Source organism: Phyllostomus discolor, chromosome 12 (genome assembly GCF_004126475.2).
Source record: "Phyllostomus discolor isolate MPI-MPIP mPhyDis1 chromosome 12, mPhyDis1.pri.v3, whole genome shotgun sequence".
NCBI lineage: Eukaryota > Metazoa > Chordata > Mammalia > Chiroptera > Phyllostomidae > Phyllostomus > Phyllostomus discolor.
In genome coordinates, this window is record NC_040914.2 from 3,812,058 (window position 1) to 3,835,872 (window position 23,815).

Sequence of the window (23,815 nt, forward strand, 5' to 3'; positions counted from 1 at the left end):
TGAGGGCTGAGCTGCCCCGGGTCCTCTTCAGTGGCCAAGCCAAGCCCCAAGTGTGAGGAGAGGTGGCTCCCGAATCGTCCACGCCACAGTACCTTCCCGTGGCTGCCTCCGGGGATCAGAACAAAGCGCTAGATCTGAGTATATAATTTATAAAATAGCCTTTATTTATCCTAAGGAACACAGTCAAGTGGTAGGTTTAAAAAAAACACTTTTTAAAAGATATTATTAGTGCTGTGACCTGGCTTTGAGCCCCATGTGATCTGGAGTTGCAGAGGCCACCACTGCTGGCCTGCCCAGGCCTCTCCTGCACTGACGGAGGGCCGGCGGGAATGGGACGCATTGGAACAGCCCTCTGTCCAGTTGCTTATAATCAAAAATAATTATTTTGAGGTTTACAGAGAGAATTTAACATTTATACTGCTGGCATTTGATCTAAAGCTTACAATATATTCATTCCAGGAAGTATATAAAGTATAAACGTTTTAAAGGAATTAACCCTTGGTACTTACTTATTGTTTAGGGTATTATGCATATTAGAATTTTAGCATTATTGTGGGAGCAAAGTATTTCTCTACAAATTCAGAAATTCCCCAGTGCATGTGAAGTGGTACTTCCTGATTTTACTTAGTAAAGAAATAAATTCAGTAAGGTAGTTTTTTTTAAAGCACTATCTATGGTTTACTCAAAAATCGAGTTTGCTTCAAATGTTAGGGCATCCCCACCAGTCGCTAACCATGCTGGCTATCGTACCAAAGAAATCCATGAACATAACACTGCAATGAGCTGTTTTCACAAGACTTCCTAATAAACACTTTCTCCTCCTCTCAGATGTGAACCTCAGATGCCAAAATGCAGATGTGCCAACTGGAAGTGTGTTGCTAAGCAAAGGAGAAGGCTAGCAAGTTAGTCCAGCAAATTAGATTGTGCAGTGGGTTGGCGTGCGCTTTGCAACCCCAGACAGGAAGTGGCTGTGCTCTCGTCCTCCAGGCAGATTGAGGCCAGTGGCCTGAACCCGGCACGTACAAGGGTCCTCATGGGTTACAACGTAAAGGCTTTGGGGAAAAGTACAAAAGGGCTCATTTAAATTGGAGGCCTCTGTCAGTAACTTCAGACTCTTTCTCTTGGGAACAAACACACCGTGGGTTGGTGTTGTGCTCAGGTAAACCACCCTTCTCACGCCAGGGCCTGCTCGTCCCCTGGCTGGTCTGGCCGGTGGACTGTCACTTTCTACTGCTCTGTGGGGCCCTAAGAGGGTGTCAACCTCAACCAAAAGCCAGAGAGAGGGAAAATCTCAAACACCTAAGACTGGGTTCAAAAGCCCCTGGACACCAGCCTGCCTCCCCACTGGCATGTTAGGAGCTGTGAATGAGATTTCAGAACCTGTCCTGCCCACGGGGCACAGGTCCCAGCAGTGAAGAAACACCCAAATGCAGTAACAGCCAGCTTGGGACCTTGCCCCTCCCCCAGTTAGCACTGCTAGTTCATCCTTGATCTGAAGGGACAGAGGCAGGACTCCCTTCCACAATGCCCTAGGCACAACATCCAACTCGGAATCCAATGCCGCTTCTGCACAGGACACAGCCTCGGTCTTTTGCTTTATAGCAGTTTATGGCATGAACTAGGAACGTAATGTGTTTACACAAACACCACAATTGTACATCAGCATCTTTACAATATTAAAGGAGTCATATACAATCTACAGGCATTGTACGCAGTGCAGTGCTGGCTGTACGCCTCATCCACCAAGCAGTTGTCTGCGGTTTCTCCACCTGGGAAGAGCCAGCTCAGTCAAGGGTGACAAAGCTGGGGTGTCCATCTTTGTGCCTGTCATCTAAGAGGAAGCTGGTCTATGAGGACCCCTCGGGGCCAGTCCTCGTTGGAATCCAGGTATGCCTATGTCCAGGTCTTACCGGCAGGCTAGCAGTATAAATTTCATTAAAATTCAGTGTGCATATTAGTGTGGAAAAATCAGAGCTGGGGACAGCTTCCTGAGGTGGGGACCCAGGAGACACTGCTGACAGGTGGGCTCCTTCACCATGGGACCCATTCCTGAGGTAAGGATGCCATGTGGCCCTGTGGCTGGTCCAGTTGGGAAGAGACTCCTGGAGAAGCCCAGGTGTGAGGACACACAAACCGGACCAGAAGCCCCTGAGCACTGGTAAGTCAGGTGACCCACCAAGTGTGGCCTGCACCCCAGGCAGCAGCAAAGGTGAGGGTGTTCGGTGGTTCCACAGCGATCTGTCCCCCACACCCAAACAACCCTCCTGCCAGCAGCCCAGTTCCCTGGGGGCCTTGCTTCAGTTCCTACAGCACTGGACAGCACCCCCCCCCTTCATGTCCCCAGAGCAGGGACCAGAGGTCTCCAAGCCCCACTCCGTGGGCAGGCGGGCCGGAGGGCCTGGCAGCTCTTCCACCATGTGGATGGGCATGCTGCATGTCTGACTGAGAACGGAGCACCAGATAAAGAAGTGTTGGTCCTTGTTGGTCTCTCTGGCTTGTGCAGTCAGTTACTTCTGTTTTAAATACTGTAGAAAAATAAGCCATCTCTGATGCAAGAAGACCCATTGGCACCCGCCACATGTGGAGAAGGATGAAGTGCTCCTCTGCAGTGGGCTGGGGGGCCTGCGCTGACACCACTGTGGCCAGCCCCAGGGCCTTGGAGGATGCTGCACCAAGCTGGGGAGCCCAGGGGTCCCAGGGCACTGGTGGCAGAACTCCCACCGATGCATCTTTGGGTCACATCAACAGTCCTTCGGTAAGCATGCCCGCAGCACCCCACATTCTGTTGCATGACACCTGGGGCCCTGGGGCTCCCCAGGCGGCCTCGGACCCTGCAGCCCCACCCTCAGTCTCACGAAGACTGCTAAGCAGGTGCAGGCAGAACTCCCCAGCGCTATTTCCACGTCCCTGGGCCACCCCCAGGGTCACGGGGCCTCAGGTGGGTACTGAGGCTGGGCCTAGTCCAGGGGCTCCTGCTTTATCCGGACAGAGGTGGGGGTGGGCTGCAGTCGCCGCTCCTCCCGGCAGAGCACGTACTCGCTGAACTGGGAGGAGTCCACGCCACCCCCACAGGATGCAGCCACACTGAAACCCCTCTGGAACAGCCTCTCCAGGACCTGCCAGGGAAGAAACAGGGGTCAGCAATGCCAGCTGCAAGTCTGCCAGGCTGGGCCTGGCAGGCAGGGGGGCCCCAGCCTGGGCAAGCTACCTTCTCCTGTTGACATCTCAAGTCTCAGAAAGAGTAGTCCCCGCAGAACCACCAGCTGGACAAACACAGGCAGGACGGAAGCAGCCGGGCTCTGGGGCCACTCGTGTGACCAAGCCTAAGTGGGGTCCCTATGCTGCTGCCCCTGGGGATCCATAGCCTTGACTTAGGGAGAGAGAGCGTGCCTTTGGATCCCTTGTCTCTTCTCCAGAGGGTAAGCAACCATCTTTTCAGACGAGGCCTCAGGGCCCTCTCCTCACTGAGACCTGTCCTAACAATAGACACCCTATCCCTGGCCTCTGGGCAGCCACCTGCCTCCCTGAGTTTCGAATCCCAGATGGTTTGAGGCCTGAAGGCTCATCAGCTCAAGGGAACTGGGGTGGAGAGGAGGGGGCGTCCTCTGAGTCCATGTGGCTTTGTACCTCTGTGAGGGTTTTGTGTAGTCACTGTGTCTGACGCTTGTGTCCTGCCCAGCCTGTGGGATGTATGCATGGGGTGGGGGGGCTTTCCCCCAAAGTCCACTCTGCCCCAAGCCTGAAGCAGGCGTGTACTCTTGTGTCTAGAAGAGCTAGTGGAAAACAGGCCCCACTCCATCTTGGGCTTCCCAACTCTTAGTCACATCTCAGGAAAGCCAGCACAGAAACGCTCGGGGTAGCTGCCTGGGTGCCGTGGCTGGGCCGGCAGGGCGAGGGAGGGCTCTGGGCAACTTCCACGCCCAGCCTCTGACCTGCCGCTCCTGTTGCCTGCATGTGATCTGAACCCCAACTCAGGCTCTGGGTGTCAAAGGAGGCACACTTTGTTGAAAGTACTCTGGACAATTTTTAGAGAACATCCTTTTGGAAAAAACAAAGAGTACAGATCAATTTTTTTAAGTCCATCCCCCAGGCGCCATCATTTAATTATGAGCAGGACATAAATTATGCATCCACACATTGTTGCCTTTTCTGCGAGACGGCACGGAGGGCTGTGCCATTTCAGGGACCGGCCCGCCTCCACCTCTCTCTGCTGCCGGAGGGCTTTGGGAGGCAGGGGTGAGGCGGGTGGGGGGGACCAGCCCTCACCTGCACCGAGTTGAGCCGGCAGTAGCCGTTGAGCGGGAAGCGGATGACATGTGTAGGGTCCTGGTTCCAGCCCGCATTGACCGAGTTGCACATGACATCCCCAGTCTCCGGGAAGACCTCCTCGATGAGGGCCTTCTCGCCGCTGAGCGCGATGCGCTCACCCAGGTCCGGTGTGACCCGCACCACCAGGCAGTCACAGGCCCTGCTGCGGCGCCGCTGCTCCTGCTCCTGCTGCCAGCGCTCCAGCTCTCGAACCATGGGCTGCAGCTGGTAGTAGCGCGCCTCCTCGTACAACAGGCTGAAGTCCTGCAGGAACACACAGACGGGGAGGTGGTATGTGGTGGGCTGCCCTTTCCAACTCCAGGGGCATCTCCTCTTACCATTCTATAGAACCGTGACCCCCCACCCCACCCCAGGGCACTCTGTGAACTGGGATGATTGTGCCCATCATACAGGTGGAGAAAATGAGGCTCAAGTGAGCATGTGCAAGCACACGAAGTCTAGCCTTGACCTATGGGCAGCAGCTGGTGTGCATCTGTGCCAGATGCCCTGGGCTCTTCCATCTGGCCCCAAGCACTCGGGGAAGCTTCATCCCCGAAGTATACAGAAATCTCTGGAAAGACCAGGAGGCTAGGGGCCTGAGGCACTCTCTATGCCTGGGGACCTGCTTCCTTCTCAGATCCCAGGGAGGAGAAGCTCACCTACCCTGAAAAAGCACACAGCCCAGCAGGAAGGCAAAACAGACCTGCCTAGGCTGGATTGTCGGCATCTTCATCTGCCAGCTTTGAAGCCTCTGATCATCAGTAACTGAGCTTCTCTGAGCCTGTTTTCTCTTCTATAAAATGGATGTAGACACCCAGCTCAGAGAAGGGGGCAAGGATTTGAAAGGACAACAAGGTCTGCCCGGTGCCCAGCTGGCCCCTGCCCTCCCTAGCAGGCTGTGCGAGGAGGGACCTGGGGCGAGGAGCCCACCTCTCAGTGGGCAGGCAGCCCTCTCCTGGGATGGACAGGCTCACACCAACTGTCCCTCAGCAAGTGCTCACCCACACCTGCCCCAGCCCTGCATACTCATGACTCACGCCACTCAGTGGGGCTCAGCTCAAGGTCAGCTGGTGAACCTGAGGACCCCTGCGGGAGAGGCAAGGAAGCTCAACCCAAAGCAGGGCCTACTCTCCGGTCTCTTGCCCCCAGCCTTTGGAAGCCTGGGGGAGGCCTGTCGGGGACCCATTCTGTGCCTTCCCAGGGGGTCCTCGGGGCTCCATCCTGAGCTTCTGTTCCCATCGGGTTCTTGAGGGATATCTTCACACCAAACAACCCTGCAGCATTCCTCACAGCCAATGTGTGAGTGTCTGCACCCAATGGCCCACCAGCAATTCCACCCCCCAGCCCGTTCCACCCCTGGCCTTCCACGGATCCACTCAGACAGAAGCCATAGGCAGGAAGCACCTCGAGGGCCCCTGACACCCACCAACACCCACCGTGGCCTTTTGTGTCCTTTTCGTAAATATAAATCTGACCTGCCACTTTGCTCCCTCTTCCCCTCCTGCCTACACCCTGGTCTGAAGCCTTCAAAAACCCTCTCCTGGCCTCCCGATCGCCTCAGCTCCCACCCTCCCCACATCCTTCGCCACACAATAGCCAGGGCAATCCATCTGCAAATCTGCTCGTCGTTCCCTTAGTCACCGCTACTCTTGACCATTCCACCGTACTCAGGGTCAAATGTCAAACGCTCAGCCAGCTACCAAGGTCCCGACATCAACCAGCAGCCTCCCTGCTACCCTCCCAGTCCACACAGCCCCAGGTGAACACCCTCTGTCCAGGTCAGAAAGGTACTGAGCCTCACCCACACTGCCTCCTCACCAAGGCCCTTACACCGGTCTGCCCTCCATGCTCCTTCCCCTCCCAGAGAAACATCCTCCCTGGCCCCTTCTCTGAAGTGTGTGCCCCTGTGGAAGTCAAGTATTTTCTGTTCAACATCTGTCTTCCCACCAGACTGTAAGTGCTGTGAAACCAGGACCCTCTCATCTGCCTCATTTCACTGCATTTTCAGCCTGAGTTCGCTTGTTAGGACCCAATAACCAAGTCGAATGGAGGACAAAATAGCCCCAGGGCCACTGGTCCTCTGGGTGCCAGAAGAAAGGAGGGAAGGACCCTTGCTGCTGTGAGCCAGGGCACCCCGGCCCTGGCCCTCCAGGGTCCCTGAGGCCACAAAGGGACCCAGCACCAAGACAGGGCTCTCAGGAATTGGACAGTCTTACCCCAAGAACTGCGGTCAGCTTTGTTTAAAGGGTGTCTGGATTGGGTCTAGGTTCCCCCAGCAAATGTCTAACAGGGAATAGATCTAGGGACCTCTAACTCCTGTAACGGTAGCACCTAACAGTCCTCGAACATGACAGACATGGGGCTGGAGCCGGGGAAGGGCAGCTGCCACTGCTTACTTTGTTGTCACGCCCTGATCAATGGGCTAAAAGTGTGAGAAAAAATTAGCTTAGAAAAACTAATTTAGCTCTTGGCTTCATCGCTTAACTTATATGGTTGCCATGACAACTGTGGGTCCACTTATGAAGCCTCAGCGTCCCCCGTGCAATGGCACTGCACAGGCAGCACAGGGCGGCCACGGGCTTACCTTGAAGTCATCCGGGAGCAGCAGTTTGGATGTCCGCAGGAAGCTCAAGACGTAGCGGAAAATCTCTCCATCCCGGTCAATGAAATAGTGTTGCTTCAGGCTGTCCAGGACGATGGGCTCGGTGCCATTGAAGAGGCGGCTTATTCTGGGAGAGACAGAGGGTGGGATGTCTGACGGAAGGGTCAGGCCACCTGCCCCAGCCCCACTCCTTAGGGCCCGCCCTGCTGGAGTGACTCAAACTGATGGATGTCTGTGGACACCAGAGGCAGCCAGGCCACAGTCAGACAGGCCACGGACGCAGCCAGCACCACATGCCACACACTCCACTTACACTCACAAGCCACAGCCAGAGAGCACACCCAGCTGTACATACCTGCCTGCTGACACACATCACAGGCCCGAGAACTACAGCAGGACTCGGACACAGCCTCCTCACCACCCCCGCCCCCCAAAACCTGGTTAGGGAGACCCACCCAGAAAACCCCCAACTATGAAACACTGCAGTCCATAGCCACACACCCAATGAACACACGTAAACCAGCCAAGACAGTCTTGGGTCCCACATACCCACTTCACCAACTCACAGGGGTGAGCATCAGACATGACACACCTGAGCAACAGGCACAAGGTCCCACAGCGCCTGCCCGCACAACATGCAAATCACAGGCCCAGACACATCCAGGCAAAGGACACACCAGCCACCATAAGCCAACCAGGGATGTAGCTACATACATGTGACAAACTTATAGGTAAGCCACCAATAGCCACTCACTCAGGGAGCCCTAAGGGAGATCCGAGGCAGGCAGGAGGTTCTGCACACGTGCGTGCACACTACAGTGCACACACCAGTGTAAGCACCCATGTGTCTGCACACAGAAACAGTGTAGGCAGTGGTTCTGACAGACACTCAGGAGGTCTCAGGGGGCACCTGGGGTCTGGCCCCACCCACTCCAGGGAGGAGGAAGCGGGCCTCAGAGCCCCAGCAGCCCAGTCCTCATCCATTCCAGGCCAGGCTCTGCCCTGCCCTGCCCTGCGGTTGTGCCGGGGCACACGGCCTAGGCTGAAGCTGAGAGGTTAGAGCCCCAAAGCCTTTTTCAGGGCCTCCCATCTACACAGCCCTCCACTCCAGTGGCTTGGCACACTCAGGCACTGGCCACAAGGGTCTGCCCAGGTGCAGAGTAGCCATGTGGTGACCTATGCTCAGTCTGGGGACATGGCCCAGCTCCTGTCCCAATGGGGCTGTATAATAAAAGGGTAACATTGCCTCATGGACAGGCACACACAGGTCAGAGCCTGCGGTGAGGTGTGGAGAGGCCCGAGCCTGTGGAACCAGTGCTGCGGTCACCCAGACACAACTCATCTCAGGACTCCGACGCCACGGAGCCCTCTCAACTGGCGCCCCCGCCAGGCCTGGTGACAATAGTACTGGGCGACACAGCCCTACTGGGAAGCCTTGTGGGCCCTGCAGCCTGTTCCAACTGTCAAAGCCCCCAAGACCTGGCCTCAGCAGACTGAGGGCCACCCAGCAGCCTTGGAGACAGCTGAGACTGAGCATGGCTGCCAGGTGCCATGGGCAGCCGCCATGGGACAGCTGGGGGTCCCACATGGCATCAGCAGGCAGAAGGAAAAGCTGCATCCACAGGTACACCAGCCAGTCCTCAGCCGAACCCTCTGTGTGGAACTTTCCCTAACCTTCCTTGCTGAGCAGCCAGCAACATCCCAGCTGCATTGCATATCCCTGTGGTGTCAGGATGGGAACCTACAGGACTCTGGGCCCACCCTGGGGCTGATGGGGTTCTAGGCTATTTATTGGTCCACGACTAGAAGGTGCTCAATCTGCTTTATTTCAGGACTAGTTGGTTCTAGATCTTTCCACGCTTCAGTGTCTCTTCACAGGATGAAGGCTTTTCGTGCCCTTGGGGTCTGAGGCTACTAAGAATGTGAGCAGGTTGAGGGAAGAGTAGGTCAGTCTCTGCAAAGCAGCACCAGATGTGCACGCGGCCTTAAGAGTCAGCTCCTGCCCCAGGCCATCCTCTGAGGGAGGCCCCAGGGCTTGGGTGCCAAATTTAGAAGTCCTCCAAGGTATAGGCTGGCCAGTTCTGACCACGGCTGACAAGGATTGTTCGTGTTTTCTCTTTTTTAAAGCATTGGTTCCAATTTCCTCAGTGTCTCAGTGGAAGGTTTTATTGGTTCTGAAGCTCCTGGACATCCCAACGTGTCACTCTCCACAGCCAGAGGGACGCAAGAGTAAAGCCACAGTGGCAGCAGCTATCCAGCCTCAGCCCCAGGCAGCTGTTGGGCAATGACTGACAGCTGTTCCTGGGCCAGCCAGTGGTGGCAACTGTTCCTGGTGTCAGAGCCACCCCCACCAGCCACAATCCAGAAGCCCAGGCACAGTTCTGTGGGCACAGAGGCCCAAGGGCCTGGGGGCATGAGCCCCTGGTCTCTCACCAGTGTCCAGCAGGGACTTCAGCACTTCTACACAGAAATCCCCAGGGCCTCAGCACTTTTAACTCTATTTCCAAGTGACTCACAGAGTGAGACTGGGCAGAGGATTGATCTTGGTTTCCAGAATTGGTGACAAATAGTTCTTTTTCATTTTAATGATTTGCTCAAAGAGGAACAAGAGAGATTGGAGGGGACTTTGCCAGCACAGCTGCCCAGCCCACTTTTCAGGCCTGGCTTGACACCCTGTGCCCTGGCTGTCCTACATGTCACGCCATCCCTTGGCCTCTAGGCCACAGCTCCAGGCCAAAGCAGCAGGCCCCCTATGAGCCAAAAGCCATCCATGCAGAACAGCAGATTCTTCTGGAGCCCCAGCCTCAGAAAAGATTGCTAACTGCCACCCAGTCTGGTCTCATCCTGCAGACAAGGGACCGCAGGGGCCTCAGCTCCCATCAGAGTGCCCAGCCTGCCACAGAGCAGGACCACGGGCCAGGACAAGCTGCACTGTGGGTTTGGGGAGGACAGCCCCTACCCTCACTGTTCCCGAGTAGCAGCCTGGACACAGGAATGAGGAGGCCATTCCCTGTGGGCCTGGGCTGTGATTATTCCAGAAGGTTAAGTGTCTGATTTCAGGAAACTCTCTTCAGAGAAGCTGTGGGCAAGGGTTTTATAAATTTCACTCATAATTATCGTCAATCGATGAAGGGGTGATCTATCTCAAACAACCTGGGATTGCCACAGAGGGAAAAGTTGAAATTAAATAAGCTGAACATCTCCTATCCTAGGCGGCTCTGCAAGCCAGTGCACGGGCCAACAGTGCTGCGGCCTCCCCTCCACCCCCAAGACCCAAGTTCACAAGTGCCCCAGGCCCAGCCTCTGTGGGGCCAAGAAAATGAAGCTTCAGTTGCCATCTGCTCCCCAGAACCCCCAGATTCGGACTGGACACTGTGTCCATCTCAATGTTTCCTCCTCAAGTGAGCAGCGCCGCTCCATGGCGGGTTCCACCTTAGCCCCTGCTGCACCTACAGCCACCTCTGCACACTAGGGACCCCTTGTGCTCTGAGCAACCACGCTGACGACCAGGCAGCCTGACAAGAAAGCTTTCCAGAGAGGATCCCTCAGTGTCAGGGGGATTCATGAACTCCTCTTGCTATTTTACATGTATAAAAATGGGTGATACCCACAGCATTAGCCCTCCGGCTGCTCAGCGCCCAGCAGTGGCTGCCTCACATACCAGGCACAAGAAGTGGTGGGCTCAGCAGGCAGTATGCCACGTCATCTCTGAGACAGGCTCATGGAGACCCACCCCAGCATGGGTCAGCCCTGCTGCCATGCCAATGGGAAACCGGGTCTGCCCTGGGAGGCAAATGCCCCAGAGGCAAGAGCAGGAGTCAGCAGCACCTAGCATCTCCCACAGATAGGCCCACAAGGCAGGGGGCCAGGGAGCTCTGCAGAGTGTGAGATGTCAGGTTGGCAGGGCCCTACTCCGAGACACTACGTGCTGATGAAGTGGGAGGCTTATGCTTCTCGCGAGCAGTCACTGCATTCCCCACATACACCCCAGGGAGACTGCTGCTAGCCCTCAAGGTCCAGGCTTTGTCCAAACCGACAAAGATGGCAAACTGTAGCTTCCCCTCCTCCCTCCCTGCATGTGATTTCTCAAGGGTTAGAATTGGAACAGGACCCCAGGAAGCACACAGCATTGCTCACAAAGGATCCCGTGAAAGGCCAGGCCTGAGTCCCACTCGAGAGGAGCCTGAAGGCATGTCAGATTCCCCAGCCAGCTGCTGGCTAGCTTCAGGTGGGACTGGCTCCGAATAAGTGGCTTCTGCGGGTGGGTCAGAAGCTCCACCTGGCACTACCATTGCAGCCAGGATCACAAGTCCCTGTGCAGAGCAGCCTTCAACAGGGAGACTCGGCCTCCCAAACCCTAGTTCCCGGGTGGGCCTGCAAAGCCCTGCATGTTTGTTGGCACAGGGGACGGGCCCCACTGGCAGCAGGCTGCAGATGCTGCCAGTCACCACCTCATGCCTATCACTACAAGGGGCTCGGCTCTTACCTGGAGTCGGGGTACTTGGTGAGCGTGGCCAAGCTGCTGGTGTACATGTGGCCACCCACATCGATGTGCACAGGCGCATTGGACTTGGTGAGCTGGGCTGGCAGTGGGATCCCCTGGGCGGCCAGGGGAGACACAGGCGACCGGGTGAGAGACAACCGGGACATGCTTCCTCCCTCCTGGAGATGGAAACGAGGTGGAAACGAGAGTTTCTTCACCACGGAGCTGTGTACTCCCTTTATTGCCAATGTGATCACAGATCTAATCAGATCACTTGTGCCCGTGCCTGATCACATATTCAGCTGACAAATTGTGGCCACCACTATAATTAAGTGTATTTGCATCATTCTCTTCAAAGTACCAGAGGGAAAAAGAAAGATGCTTATTAGCAATAAGAAATCAAGAAAAAAAAATTTCAAGGTGTCAGCCTCCAGGGGAATAAAACAAACTGCAAAATTCTAATTAAAGGTCGCAGGCTTATGTGTTAGATGTGAAATATCCCCTGACAAACGAATCACCAATTTGTGAATTGGGATTCAGGGGTTTTTGCAAGTTTGTCTCAGTAACGAGACACCTCTAAATTAGTGACTTCTTCAGCACCTAAGGCGATGGGTTTTATACATGTAGTAAATTTCACATCAAATTAAGAGCATTTTTGCTTCAAAAAAATACATAATCGTACAGGAAGTCAACAGCCATCTCCTGAATGCCGCAGCTGCGAGGAAGGGCGGCCAGCACAGCAGCGAGCAGGCATTCATAAAGAGGGTAAAGAGGCGGCCACTGGCGCTGACCAGCCCGTCCTCTGGCACTCACCTCAGTGCCGGCGCTGCCTTGGGCGTGAAGCGAGGACCCGCTCGGCCGCTCCTTGCGGTGAGGCATCTAGGCTTCCATCGCTGCCCAGAGTATCTGCGGGAAGCACCGACAAACCAGAGGGCTTACTCCTCAGCAGTCACGGGCGCCGTGTCTCCCCTGGGGTGAGACACTTAACATCGTCCTCTCTGCACATGCTGTCGTAGACCCCATGCCTACTACTACACAGCATTCTCGATTCCACCCACCACCATCCTGTCCCCATACCCCAAAGCATGCATCCGGGCCACAGTAAATTACTTACACACACACACACACACGTTTTCTGGGCAGCTCCATGTCTGCTAATTTAGCTAATGACAATACTGAAACATATGCTCACCATAATTGCCGAAAATATTTCAGAACAAATCTGATTTTCCTGGTATTTTGGGTTTAGAGCCATGTTACCAAGCGTGTCTCCTCTTGCACCAACAGAGAACCGTGGGGACGACGGTGCATGGAGGATCCCCCATCCTAAATGGGCTGGGGAGCCCAGGACCTCTTAGACCCCCAGAATGGTCTTGTCTGTGCCTCACTATCCCAGCCCCCTTGGGATCACACCCCCGAGGCATCAGAGAGCTGGCCAGAAGGGAACCCACAGCGGCTTAGCACATGAACCCTATCTCCTGCTCCTCCCCAGTCGCTCAGCACCTTCCCTCTGCTCCACAGCCACCTGAAAATAGATGGCTCCTCGGTCTTTAGAAGCCACCCCAGGGCACTCTATAGGCCCTACGTAAGAGCAGGACTATGCAGCCCTTTCCAATCTCATAGGCAGTCGAGGGGACATGCCCAGTGAGTACCACCCTCCTCACTGGCTTCCATAAGCCTAACCAAGTCTTGTCTCTCACAGGTTTAAGCCTCGAGGGAGCGATTTTCCTTAAGGGTTGACTTTGTGCCTTGAAATTTAACATCCAATTTTGAAACACGGACCAAGGTTCAATAAGCATCAAATCATGCATGCTGAAGTAAGGTTACTCCCCTAAGATTTGTTCTGTCCTCAGTGTCCGGGAAAGGCCCCTGACACGAAACTGGGTGGGGGTGCTATTAGCGACAGATGTTTAATTTAAACCCTCACTGGGGGCTGCTCAGGGTCTGCTGCTTTTGACGTTCCTGAGTACCAGTTGGCTTTTTTAAAAGCAGGTCACTTATCTCAAGAAGTTCTGAGAAATCAAAACAGATCTCAAGAATAGGTGGTTAGGTGGTGGTGGGAGGCTCTGCCGGGTGAGGAGTCAGAAGGACCGCCACACTGACGATCAACTGCTGGAAGGCATTCTGATGGAAATTCTGTCAAACCAAACTGCAGTGTTTCCCCTGTCGCCACCAGGGCACTATTCTAAAGTGACCCTTAACACCAAGGACCCAGCAGCAAGCTGCTCAAGCTCGCTCTCTTCCAGCCTCTTTTCCTTAGCAAGCACAACCTGATGCTCACCGCAAACCGGAAACTCACCGTTGGAAGCCCCAGGCTTTACGCCTTGACCAGAACCTCCAGTGCTCTCTGCGACCAACGCATCCGTGCTGGACAACGACCCTTTCCCCGAGACCACTGCTGAGGCCACAAAAGGGGGTGCAGTAAGAGACACAAGTTCATTCCACGAACACCAGCGTCAAACCCACGACCCAGCCTGGCACCACGGTCCACCCGAGGATCGGCCAAACAGCCTGTTGCAGGGCCCGCGGGTTTCCTAACCGGCTGGGTATTGACCCGCTTCTCAGAGCTGCGGCGGGAGCTCCGGGACCCGCGCCCGCCCGCCACTGCCAAGCCCCGCCCGCCGGAGCAGAGGGAAGCGAGCAGAATGCCACGCTCATTTACACACAAAATGATTTTGTGTCCCATTGTGCTCGCAGTTGTTCAGCTCTCTGGGGGTGATTAAACTGGCTGAGCTGCGGCAGCTTGAGACGATTTCACTAAATCGCTTCTTCGTGAAGTCGCTTCTTTGCTAAGCTGTTATTTTAACCATAAAAGGTAAACAGAAGGCGCCTCTCGAGCTCTCTTCAGCTCTGCACCCCGGGTGCCAGCCCCGGGCGAAACTGCCAGGGGCCTGCAGAATAGCCCCGGGGTTAGGCCGGAAGCGAGGTCCGCGGGCCACCTGGTGCGCGCCAGCCCTGCCGGCCGCTGTGAACTTCAGGGCGCCTGGAGCGGGCCGGGCCGAGGCGGGCGGCGCCGCGGGGCCGGGGTGGCCGCGGAACCCGAAGAGCCTGGGGGGGTGGGGAGGGGTGTGCGCTTCGGGCGGAGGGCAAAGTTAAATCAAGAAGCAGATAGAGACCACAGATGGGAAGCTTGCCTAATTAAGGACGTAAAAGCGCTTTTGTCCTTAAAGTTTATTGTTGGCGGGATTAAAAAAAATGGAAACTAATGCTGTTATTCGATGCAGTTAAATTCCTTCATGCACATTGGAGAGACGGAGTGAAAACTTGAGGCGTATCTTTCTGCAGTCGGGGTGGGGGGTCGAGGGAAGACCTAAAGGCGCTTCGGCTACGGCAGGAGAGATGTTTGGGACTGTGTGTCCCGTGCGCGCGGTCCAAGCAGTGAGTACCGGCGGGCAGCAGGGACCCGGGGGCGGCGATCGCGCATCGGCGCTGCGGGATCGGGAGCCCCAAACCTCGGCGCACCTGGGACGACCAGGAGCGCGCCAACCCCTCCTGTCCCGTTTGGCACATGCAGCAGGGTGGGCGTCAGAGGACGTACATCTGTCCCGTTAGAGACTTTTTCTCTCTCTGATTTGAGCGCCATGCCGGACCCCGATCGCCCCCGAAGCCCCAACTGCGTGAGCCCAGTTCTGACCCCAGAAACTCGCCGGCCCTGCACTTAGGCTCCAGTCTGGGGCCTGAACCCGCCCCCCCTCCCACCCCGCGCAGCAGGAAGCACCGAGCCCGCCCGCGTGGGGAGGGTCTACCCCAAGCCAGGACCAGCTCACGTGGGCAATTCCCCCTCCTGCGCCAGGCCTTTGTGCTGGTTGCCCCTGCCGCCCGGCACCCGGACAAAGCAGCCTCCCCCGCTCAGGTCCGAACCCCAGCCGGGAGACTTTCTCGGTATCGCAGCCACTTCGGGGACAGGGCCGCGCGGCGCTAAGCGGTGGCCGCCTGCGCAGAGCTTACCTCGGAGCAGGAGCGGGGGGATCGGGCTCGGGCACAGCCCCCGCCCCCCGCAGCCGCCGGTCTCCGGAGCCTGGTGCAGCCTCGCCGGCTGTGCTCGCTCCGCGGGTCGCTCCGGTCTCGTCCTGGAGTTACTTTCTCTCTCGCCCCCAACCCTCCCCCCCACCCACCCCTCCCGCCCCGGCCCCCGCTTCGCGCGGCCCCTCGCGGCGCGGCGCGCCGGGGCCTCCCTTCCCCGCCCTCCCTTCGCCTCCTCCCCTCCTCGCGGCCGCCGCCGCCGCTGCCACCTCCTCCTCTTCGCGCCGCTCTCCGGCTGCCCTCCCGCCGCTCCCACCTCCTCTCCTCCCTCCTCTCTCTCCAGCGGCCTTCCCGGATTGCTGGCGAGGAAACCAGCCCCCCGCCGGAGCCCGTGGCCCGCGCCCCGTGGCGGCCGAACCCGGACGCAAAGGGCAACGATTCGGCTCCAAATCACCCAGCGCGGCGAGCGCGAGCGGGAGCGCGCGGCGACTCCTGGCTCCGGGCTTGGCTGCGCCGCGGGGCAGAGGATTAGAGTCGCAATTAGCTTTGCGCGTCCGCGCCTGCCGCGCTCGGCGACAGAAATGCACTGTTTTCGGTCCTTTCCTTGGGTGATTCCCACCCGCCTCTCCCGGAGCCGGTGCCTTCCCGCCGGGCCTCCGCCAGGACGCTCCCGGGAGCGGTGCGCCCAGGCCCGGTGCCCTCTGCCGCCCAGCCCCCCGCCGGCCGGCCACGCGGCGCCCGGGCCTCCTCCGGGCTCAGAAGGGGGCGGGGGAGAAGCTGATTTTAATCATTGTCATTTCATCTGATGTAATATTTCCCCGGGCACTTTCAGCTGGGCATAAATTTTCGGCTCTCAAATAAGTAACACAGGGCACGTTTCTCACATTTCTTGACTCCTCGGTTACAAAGAGGGGAGCAGCCGCCGCCGCGGCGCCCCGGGCCAGGGGCGGGACTTGGGAAGAAACTGGGCTGCGAGTCTGCCAAGGCTGGAGCGGAGCCGGGGGCCAAGCCCGCCCCTCCCCCTCCCCCGGTCTCTGCCCTGACTGCCCCTCTCCGTGGAGCAGCGCCGCCCGTGACGTCTGCGGACACGCGGTCGGCCACCGCGGGGGAGGGGGTCGCCCGGCAAGCCGCCCGGGGCCAGACGCGCCATTTCCTCTCCGCGCGCGTTGGAGACGTCTACGGCAAAAACTCCCGACGGCGCCGAGGCCAGTGTCCCGGGCGACCCTCCCAGGTCCCCGCGTTGGCTGCCCCTTCCTCCTCCTCCTCCCCTTCCTCCGCTTTCCCTGGAGCCCGGTCCGTCCGCCCACACCCCCGGACCATTTCCCGGCTCCTAGGAAACGAAGCTAGGAGACGCCTGTGCGCTGGGCCTGCAGTGCGTCCGCTGTCCGGCTCCAGGGACACCGGGGCCAGATCTGGGCTAGGGCTGAAGGGTGGGTGCTCTCGGGCCGGGAGTTGCGCCGGGGCCCCCACCCGGAGCTCCAGCCAGACCTCGGCGCCCTCTAGCGGTCTCACTCGCTGGGGGCACTGGTGGTCGGCCTTGGGCGGGGGACTCTGGTAGGAGGTGGGCTAAGTGGGAGTCCAGCTTCCCTTGACTAGGGGACCTCGCGCGTGGAAAAAGGTTCGCGCTTCTGTAACTTCTTCACGCGGGAGCAAGCAGAAACTTTTCTCCTAAGGGAAGATGTTATTTATTTATTTATTTATTTATTTATTTATTTATTTATTTTAGAGCTTGAACTACAGGAGAAGGGGGAAATTTTCTCATTAAAGTTACATCCCTGAGGTTAGTTCAATTACTTGATATATGCAGAAGATGTTGTAAATTTATAGATTTAAATAGCTTATAAGGATGCCGCAGGCCCCATCAGTTAATATCCTTAATTTATGGATTTTTAGCTGCTCCTAGAACCGAAAGGGGCCGTGGAAGTAGGTCAGGGATCTGCCCAGCGGCTCCAGCCGGCCCCACGGACGGCGTGCCCACTGCTCCCCTTGTCCTGGCGCCACGGACTTTGGGCCTCCAGCCCCTGCCGCACCGCAGCACCCTTCTCTCTGCACCCCTGCCAGGCCCGGAGGTCAGCTCGGTTCTGCTCCGTGGCTGACAGCCCGGATCTCTTCAGAGCCACACAAGGCCAAGGGACAGCAAAGCCCCCATTTATACACACCCCACCCGGCACTAAAGAAACGGATCCATATAAGAAGTGAAGCAAGGATCCACATTCCTTGACCTCCTGATCCTCCCTTATGTGGTGGTTGGGATCACAAATGCAGGAGGAGGGCACTGTGGGTGTCCCAGACTCCTTCAGGGACAGAACCTGGCCCCTTCCCAGGCCTGTGTGTGCTTGCGGGGGAGGAAGGCGCATGCGGACGGAGGCGCCATGCTTATGCTTGAGGCACACACATTGAAAACCTGCTAGCGGTGGCCCTTGTGGCCCCAGCGTCCCTCCCTCGTCTCTCCCTCCTTTCTATGTGCCTGCTAAAGCTTCTCTGTGTTGTGTTCAATATGGATGAATACATACATATAAATTAATACTTAAAACATTGGTATGAACCAAAGTATTTTGGGAAGCCACATGGCAATGTGACTAGTATTGGTATTCACGATTTAACATTTCTTTTCCCACTAGATGAAGTTTCTAAGATTTGCAAGGTACATGTCAAGGACGGGTGTATAAATGGATTTTTATTTATTCACAACTCCAAGACTAATTGCTTCTCTTTGCCTCAAGGCCACAAGATTGGTTTTAATATGACACTTCAAAAGTATTCATGGAGCTACACAGACACTAAGTGTCATTGTTTAAGAGACAAATCTTGCTGTGATACTGGTGACCCTGAAAATAGGATGCTCCATTTTATTTTAAAATTCCTAGGTGTTTTTTTAAGAGTTTCACTTTATACCAACTATATTAAAAATGCACAATTTAATCAAAACAAGAACTGACCATTTTAAAGGACCTCTATTTCCTTAATATTGCTGGGAACTTTGTTTTCATATTCCGAGTTGAACTTTTTATGTGTCATTAAGAAGAGTAAGTTTGGGTCATAATTTAGTCTCAGTGTTTTAAAAGTTCCCAGCGAAATGTCAACCGTCTTTTACACTTCAGCCTTGAACATGGACTGTGATAGGCATTTAATGATCTGTGGTTTATGATGCAATGGCGAGACTTTTTTTTTTAATTGAAGATGTATCATTAGGACTGAAAACATGGAAACATCTTGTGAAATACATCTTGATCCAAGAGATGAAATTTGATGTGAGTCTAGTCAGAATGTAACTTGCTTTATCAGTAGATGTGACTAGCAATTAAGCCATCACTGTCCATGGTTTACAAAGCAGGGTCACACCTGCCTTGCTTTGAGGTGCCTCTGTAAGTGCTCGTGTGAAGCACATGCAGGTCAGGCCCTGCATCCAGGTGCCGCAGACAAGCCGTCCATCTCCAGATGTTCCAAAGTGGTCTCCACAGTGACTGTTGTTATTGCTGCTTGTGGACTGTGTTTAAAAATGAGGACTTAAATAAGGAAACTAAAAATGAGATCCCAGAGTCTGCCAAACTCAACCTCCTCAGCAAGGCTGTGACCAGATAGCCGATGAACCGGCTGAGACACAGTTGGCACCCACGGGCCACTGGCGGTGGGGTTTGGGGCCTGAGGTTTTAAGACAGGACTATCTCCTCTCTCATCCCCAGGCCTCCTGGGGTGACAGCCAGACCCTGCTAAGACTGTGTCCACCTCAAGGCTCAGAGGTGGCTTCTGACCAGGCTCAGATAGAGCCAGCCTGGCCCAGACATCACAGTTGGACATGCACTTGGCATCTGCCTTCGCCTCAGGAATCCCCTCAGTGTTGTTTCCCAGTTAGGAAGTCCAGAGAACCTGGAGAGCAGAGGGAGAGACAAACGTGGGACTGTTAGGGCTTCCAGGTGGCCCCACCACATGCCCCGAACCAGGCCTCTTGTCCATCAGCCAGCAGACCCGCTTTCTGCCCAGCAGTGGCCCAAGCCTGCCTGAGGGATGGGGGTGAGAGCGGATCACCCCTGCCTGTCCTTGAAGAAAATAAAGAAGACCAGCCAGCTCTCACTGAGCTCTGCTCAGTCTGTGCTATGCTTAGTGGGCATCTATGGTTTCTGGTGGGAAAGAAAGCGGGGGCTGTCTCTGGGTGCTACAGACCACCCCTCCTCTCCTGCCTTTTGCCTGCAGGTGGGCATGCTGCTCATAAGCAAACCAACCTGCCCTCCCCAGGAGCCAGCCCTGCAGTGACAGAGACGAGACAAGGAGATCTGACCAGGAATCCCAATGTGCTGTGACCTGCGGGTGGCCCCTGGGGGACCAGGAAGCCCCTACAATACTCACTACTCTGTACTTGAGCCTTTTTCCCAAGAGAAGTCAGTATTTTGACCAGGTTCTCAAAGGGTCTGTGTGAATTTGGGTGCAAATAAAAAAAAAGACTACCTCAGATGGCTTCACGATGAAGAAAGTTGATTCTCACTTAATGACAAGTGGGAGTATTCAAGGCTTTCTCCACTTTTCTATGCCGTCCCCCTCACAGTGGCCTGGCCTCAGCTGGCCCCTCACTGATCTCAAGGTGAATGCAGCTCAAACTCCACACTGTCCTGGATAGGCGTGGAGGACAAGGAGAGGATTTCCTGCCCCCCAGCACCCTGGCACCCTGTCACATCCCATTGACCAGCTTGTAAGCCGACCCCTGGAAGGGGATTAGCCTGGGCCAGTCAGGTTTAGCCCCTGGTCTGCATGGAGCTGGAGTTGCTGCCCTGATCCCTGGGGCAGAAGGTGGACCCTGGGCACAGTCGGCTCTTCCTGGGGGAAGGAAAGGGTGGACTTTGTGTTGGGGGCTATTGTCCTCCAGAGATGAAGAGCTATTGACCAGAACCCCGAGCTGGAAGGAAGGTAGAAGCTAAGCAGTGAAGAGAGACCCCAAACCCCAAAGGGCACCTCCGAAAAAGCTTGAGACAGTCTGTGATGCTGCTCCAGGTCCTCCCAGGGTGCCAGGAGACACAAGACCCAAACACGGGGGTGGCCTGACAGAGCATGGCTACTTCCAGGCTAGTAAGCTGGGCCACTGCCCACAGGCCCTCTGACCCCCTAAACCAGGAGTGTTCAGCCTTTTGGCATCTCTGCACCACATTGGAAGAAGAAGAGTAGTCTTGGGCCACACATCAAATACACTGCGACATGTAATCACAATAAAAGAACTCATGTTTTATGTAAATGTATGATTTTGTCCTGGGCCACATTCACAGCCATCCTGGGATGCATGTGGCCGGCGGCTGCAGGTTGGACACCCCTTGGGAAACTGGGTTCCTCTCAGGGTTCCTTCTCCTCTCCAGCTGCAGTCCTCCCAGAAGCCCCTCAGGGCTTGGGAGAGAGGCTGCTTCCTGCCAATAGCACCTGGGGTGCTGGTGCCCCACCTGAGGGAGAAGCACAAAGCCACCCCAGGAGTATCGCACCACAACACATAGAAAAGATTTCTGGAAAGATGAAGCAGTTGCTGTCGCTTGGGGCCAGTGAGCCTGCTCTGGGGTCCTCCAGGTCTCTCAGTCGATGTCAGCCTCACTGCGTCCCTGGGAAACATTACCAAGTTCCCCCCCCCCCCCAAGTGTGTGGCTATGTGTGACTATGTGTGGCTGCCGTTCTGCCTCGAAGTGACCGTCAAATTGGCCCTGGGGTCACAGGACAAGGAGCCTAGCAGAAGCATTTGCACAAGTCTGAGGGAGGAGGGAGTTGAGACAGTGAGGAACGCAGCCCTTGGTCAGTCAGAAACCCCACCCAGGGTTGCTTCCTGGGGCCAAGTCTCAGTTTGCCAACCCTCCTCCTCACAGGCAGTCCCTTCTCCTTGGGCCTGTGCTGTAGGGAGACAGTCCATGGACATCATGAACTTGGAAGTCAGTCCTACTGGGTGACCTTGGGCTTAATCTCTCCAAGTCTCAGCACCCTCCCTGAGAGGTGAGAACAGCAGTGGCATCAAGCTGATAGGGCTGCTGGGAGGACCCAGTGTGATAGCCCATGCAGAGAACTCGGCCCAGTCCAGCGTCCACGCTGCTTCCAGGAGCCTCCGTGGGGCTGGGGGTGCACGCTCAGCCCTGTTGCAGGCCCTGCTGGCCCAGCACCGGCCCACAGAAGGCAAACTGGAGCTGGGGAAGTGAGGGAGAGGGGGAGCCCTAGAGGGGCCCCCTTGACGCCAAGATTTAAGGCATAAAATCAAGATAAACATGTACCTGTACATTACAGGGGAGAATGTAAATGTTGCCTAACATTTAAAGATAAACACAAGACTTCAGAAAAATTGCATGCTTGCCCTGGTGCGTGCCCTGGGCTGGGCCAGGAAGTGTCTGCAGGCTCCTCTGTCCTCGGGGCACTTGGGGGGGGTGGCGGGTGGGATCGCAGGTTGGGGCCCCGGAGGGCATCGAGGGTTTGCTGGTAAATTCTTTTCATTTTTTTTGAACTGTGAAATTCTTCACTATGTTTTAAAAAATACTTTAAATTTCTAATAAGGGATACATGCTCATTGTCAAAGATACACCCACGGCAAAATGTAAAAAGAGGAAACAGAACTCCTGTCTCCCCTTGGCAGAGGGACACGGGACGATGATTGCGTGTTCGTCCAGCCAGCCTTCTTCCTGCTCACGGGCACACGGGCACACATGGATGCACAGCTGCAGAGTCATGCAGGTGCGCGCGCACACACACACACACACACACACACTCGAAGACTCTCAGACACAGTCGCACAGACGCACACAGATTTGCACAGATGCATGCACTCTGTACAGATGCACACGCTTCTGCACAAGCAGCAGGCCCGCAGTGCACGCACAGAGTCACACAGCACAGAGATACACGTGCTGTGTATCCTGAGCTGTGCCTGAGCACAGACATGCAGACATGCACATGTGCACATAGTATACACTGTTCACACTAATCCACAGGCTGTCTTCCCCTTCCCGTGTATTTCAAAATATAGAAAATAACCTAAGACAACCCTATACCCACCACCCAGGATATACCAAATATTAACATTTTGAATATTTGCTTCAGATCCTTCTTTAAAAATCACATGAAATGATACAGATCAGTTTAAACCCCAGAAGTTGCAACATTGCTCAGCACATTTTTATACTCTTTGCAACATATGAATGTATTTATAAACAATGATAACATCTGTGCTGTTTTAAACTTTTACAGAAATGGTATCCAGCTCATGTATCCTCTTTCTTGCATTTTGTTTTTGCCACTTGCTCTTCTCGCATCACTGGACCTGGTGGCACCCTCCCTCGTCACCCCTTTGGTCCACACTGGGCCTCCCACGCCTGCCCTGGCCCCTCTGCTCTTCTGCGTGTCGGAGGCCAAGCTCCCCAAAGGGCCTCTCGTGGTGGAGTTGGGTCTTCCATGCATTTGCTGAAAACTGGTTTCTGACCAAGGTGGTGTCAGAGGGAGGGAGAGGCTTCACCTCCCACCTCCCGCCGCCCCCGCCTCCCGCCCCCCGCTGCTTTGTGGGGGAAGAGGACGTTGTCTGGCAGGTGTTGGTGGGGGGTGATGGCCACCCTTCCCCTCTTCCCTCCCTCCTCCCACCCTCTCTCATTCTCCCTTCCTCCTCTCCCCTCCTCGCCCCCTCCTCTCTCTCCTCCCTCTCCCTCCACCGTCTCCTCCTCCCCCCTCCCTCCTCCTCTGACTCCCTCCATCCCCTCCGCCTCCAGGCATGCAAGCCTCTGGCTGAAAGAGCTGGAAGGTCACCCAAGGAAGTACAGAAAGAAAAGACATCTTGGTGTATTTCAAAATACGTCTCCCTGCAGTTTTTTATGGTTCTATTTTTACATGCAGGCTTCTTATCCTTTCAGAATTAAGTTTTGCTTATGGTTTGAGTTCAGGATCTTAAAAAAGATTTTTTTTAAAGATGGCTGGCCAGTCCTCCAGTGAATCGGCCAGTAAAAATTTTATATTAGGATTTTGACTAGAATTGAAGAAAATTGAGGTCTTCTTATTTTGCTTTACTGCAGAAGAAGTATGGAAATGCACATAAGTTGTAAAAATTAAAACATCTATTCTTTTAGTAATTAGAATTAATTACAAATTAGCCCCCCCCCACCACTACCACACACACACACCATACACACACTGGTAATCTCGCTTTCTTCCTCCTAGGGACACTCAGTTTGGTATGTGACAGATTAAATTATTAATTCCAATTTTTCCCTACCCCATAGCAGCTTTGGGCAGTATACCCTGCCACAGCTTCATGCTTGGCAGAATGTACTTGTCCCCTCCCTGATTCTGGCCTTCACAGAGGGGAAGTGAGTAGATGGGGCACAAGCAGTCCTGGAGGACAGCCCGGTGGTGGCTGAGCTCCAGTTGTGGGCTCCTGCCCTTCTGGCAGGAAGAAAGCCGTCTGAGCCTCAGAAGGAGACATGTGGGGTGGGCTGCACCAGCCACCCAGATGTAAGGAGAAATAA

At 55.4% G+C, this 23,815-nt stretch overlaps 1 protein-coding gene across 3 annotated transcripts; it reads right to left on the reverse strand.

The window, feature by feature from the left end:
• Positions 1-201: 201 nt before the first annotated feature.
• KCTD15 (potassium channel tetramerization domain containing 15) lies at positions 202-15,499 on the reverse strand. Of its 3 annotated transcripts, none has more exons than XM_028530274.2 (7): positions 15,342-15,499; positions 13,693-13,791; positions 12,207-12,299; positions 11,397-11,572; positions 6,893-7,037; positions 4,267-4,572; positions 202-3,116 (listed from the first exon to the last, which is right to left on the reverse strand). In XM_028530274.2, exons 3-7 carry the CDS (start codon positions 12,270-12,272, stop codon positions 2,958-2,960), a joined length of 852 nt encoding a protein of 283 aa, XP_028386075.1. In that variant the 5' UTR covers positions 12,273-12,299; positions 13,693-13,791; positions 15,342-15,499; the 3' UTR covers positions 202-2,957. The 3 variants fall into 3 exon arrangements, with proteins under 3 accessions (XP_028386075.1, XP_035869092.1, XP_035869094.1); XM_036013199.1 differs by having other exon boundaries at positions 13,693-13,788; positions 15,342-15,496; XM_036013201.1 differs by lacking the exon at positions 13,693-13,791 and having other exon boundaries at positions 15,342-15,496.
• Between the last annotated feature and the right edge of the window lie 8,316 nt (positions 15,500-23,815).

Excerpts from the sequence above, each read along its gene's own strand:
- KCTD15 (XM_028530274.2), bottom strand. The coding sequence starts at position 12,272 with ATGCCTCACCGCAAGGAGCGGCCGAGCGGGTCCTCGCTTCACGCCCAA. Across the intron at positions 11,573-12,206 it reads AAGGCAGCGCCGGCACTGAG|GAGGGAGGAAGCATGTCCCG; the intron begins GTGAGTGCCAGA and ends TTCCATCTCCAG. Across the intron at positions 3,117-4,266 it reads GCCGGCTCAACTCGGTGCAG|GTCCTGGAGAGGCTGTTCCA; the intron begins GTGAGGGCTGGT and ends CTTCCCTGGCAG.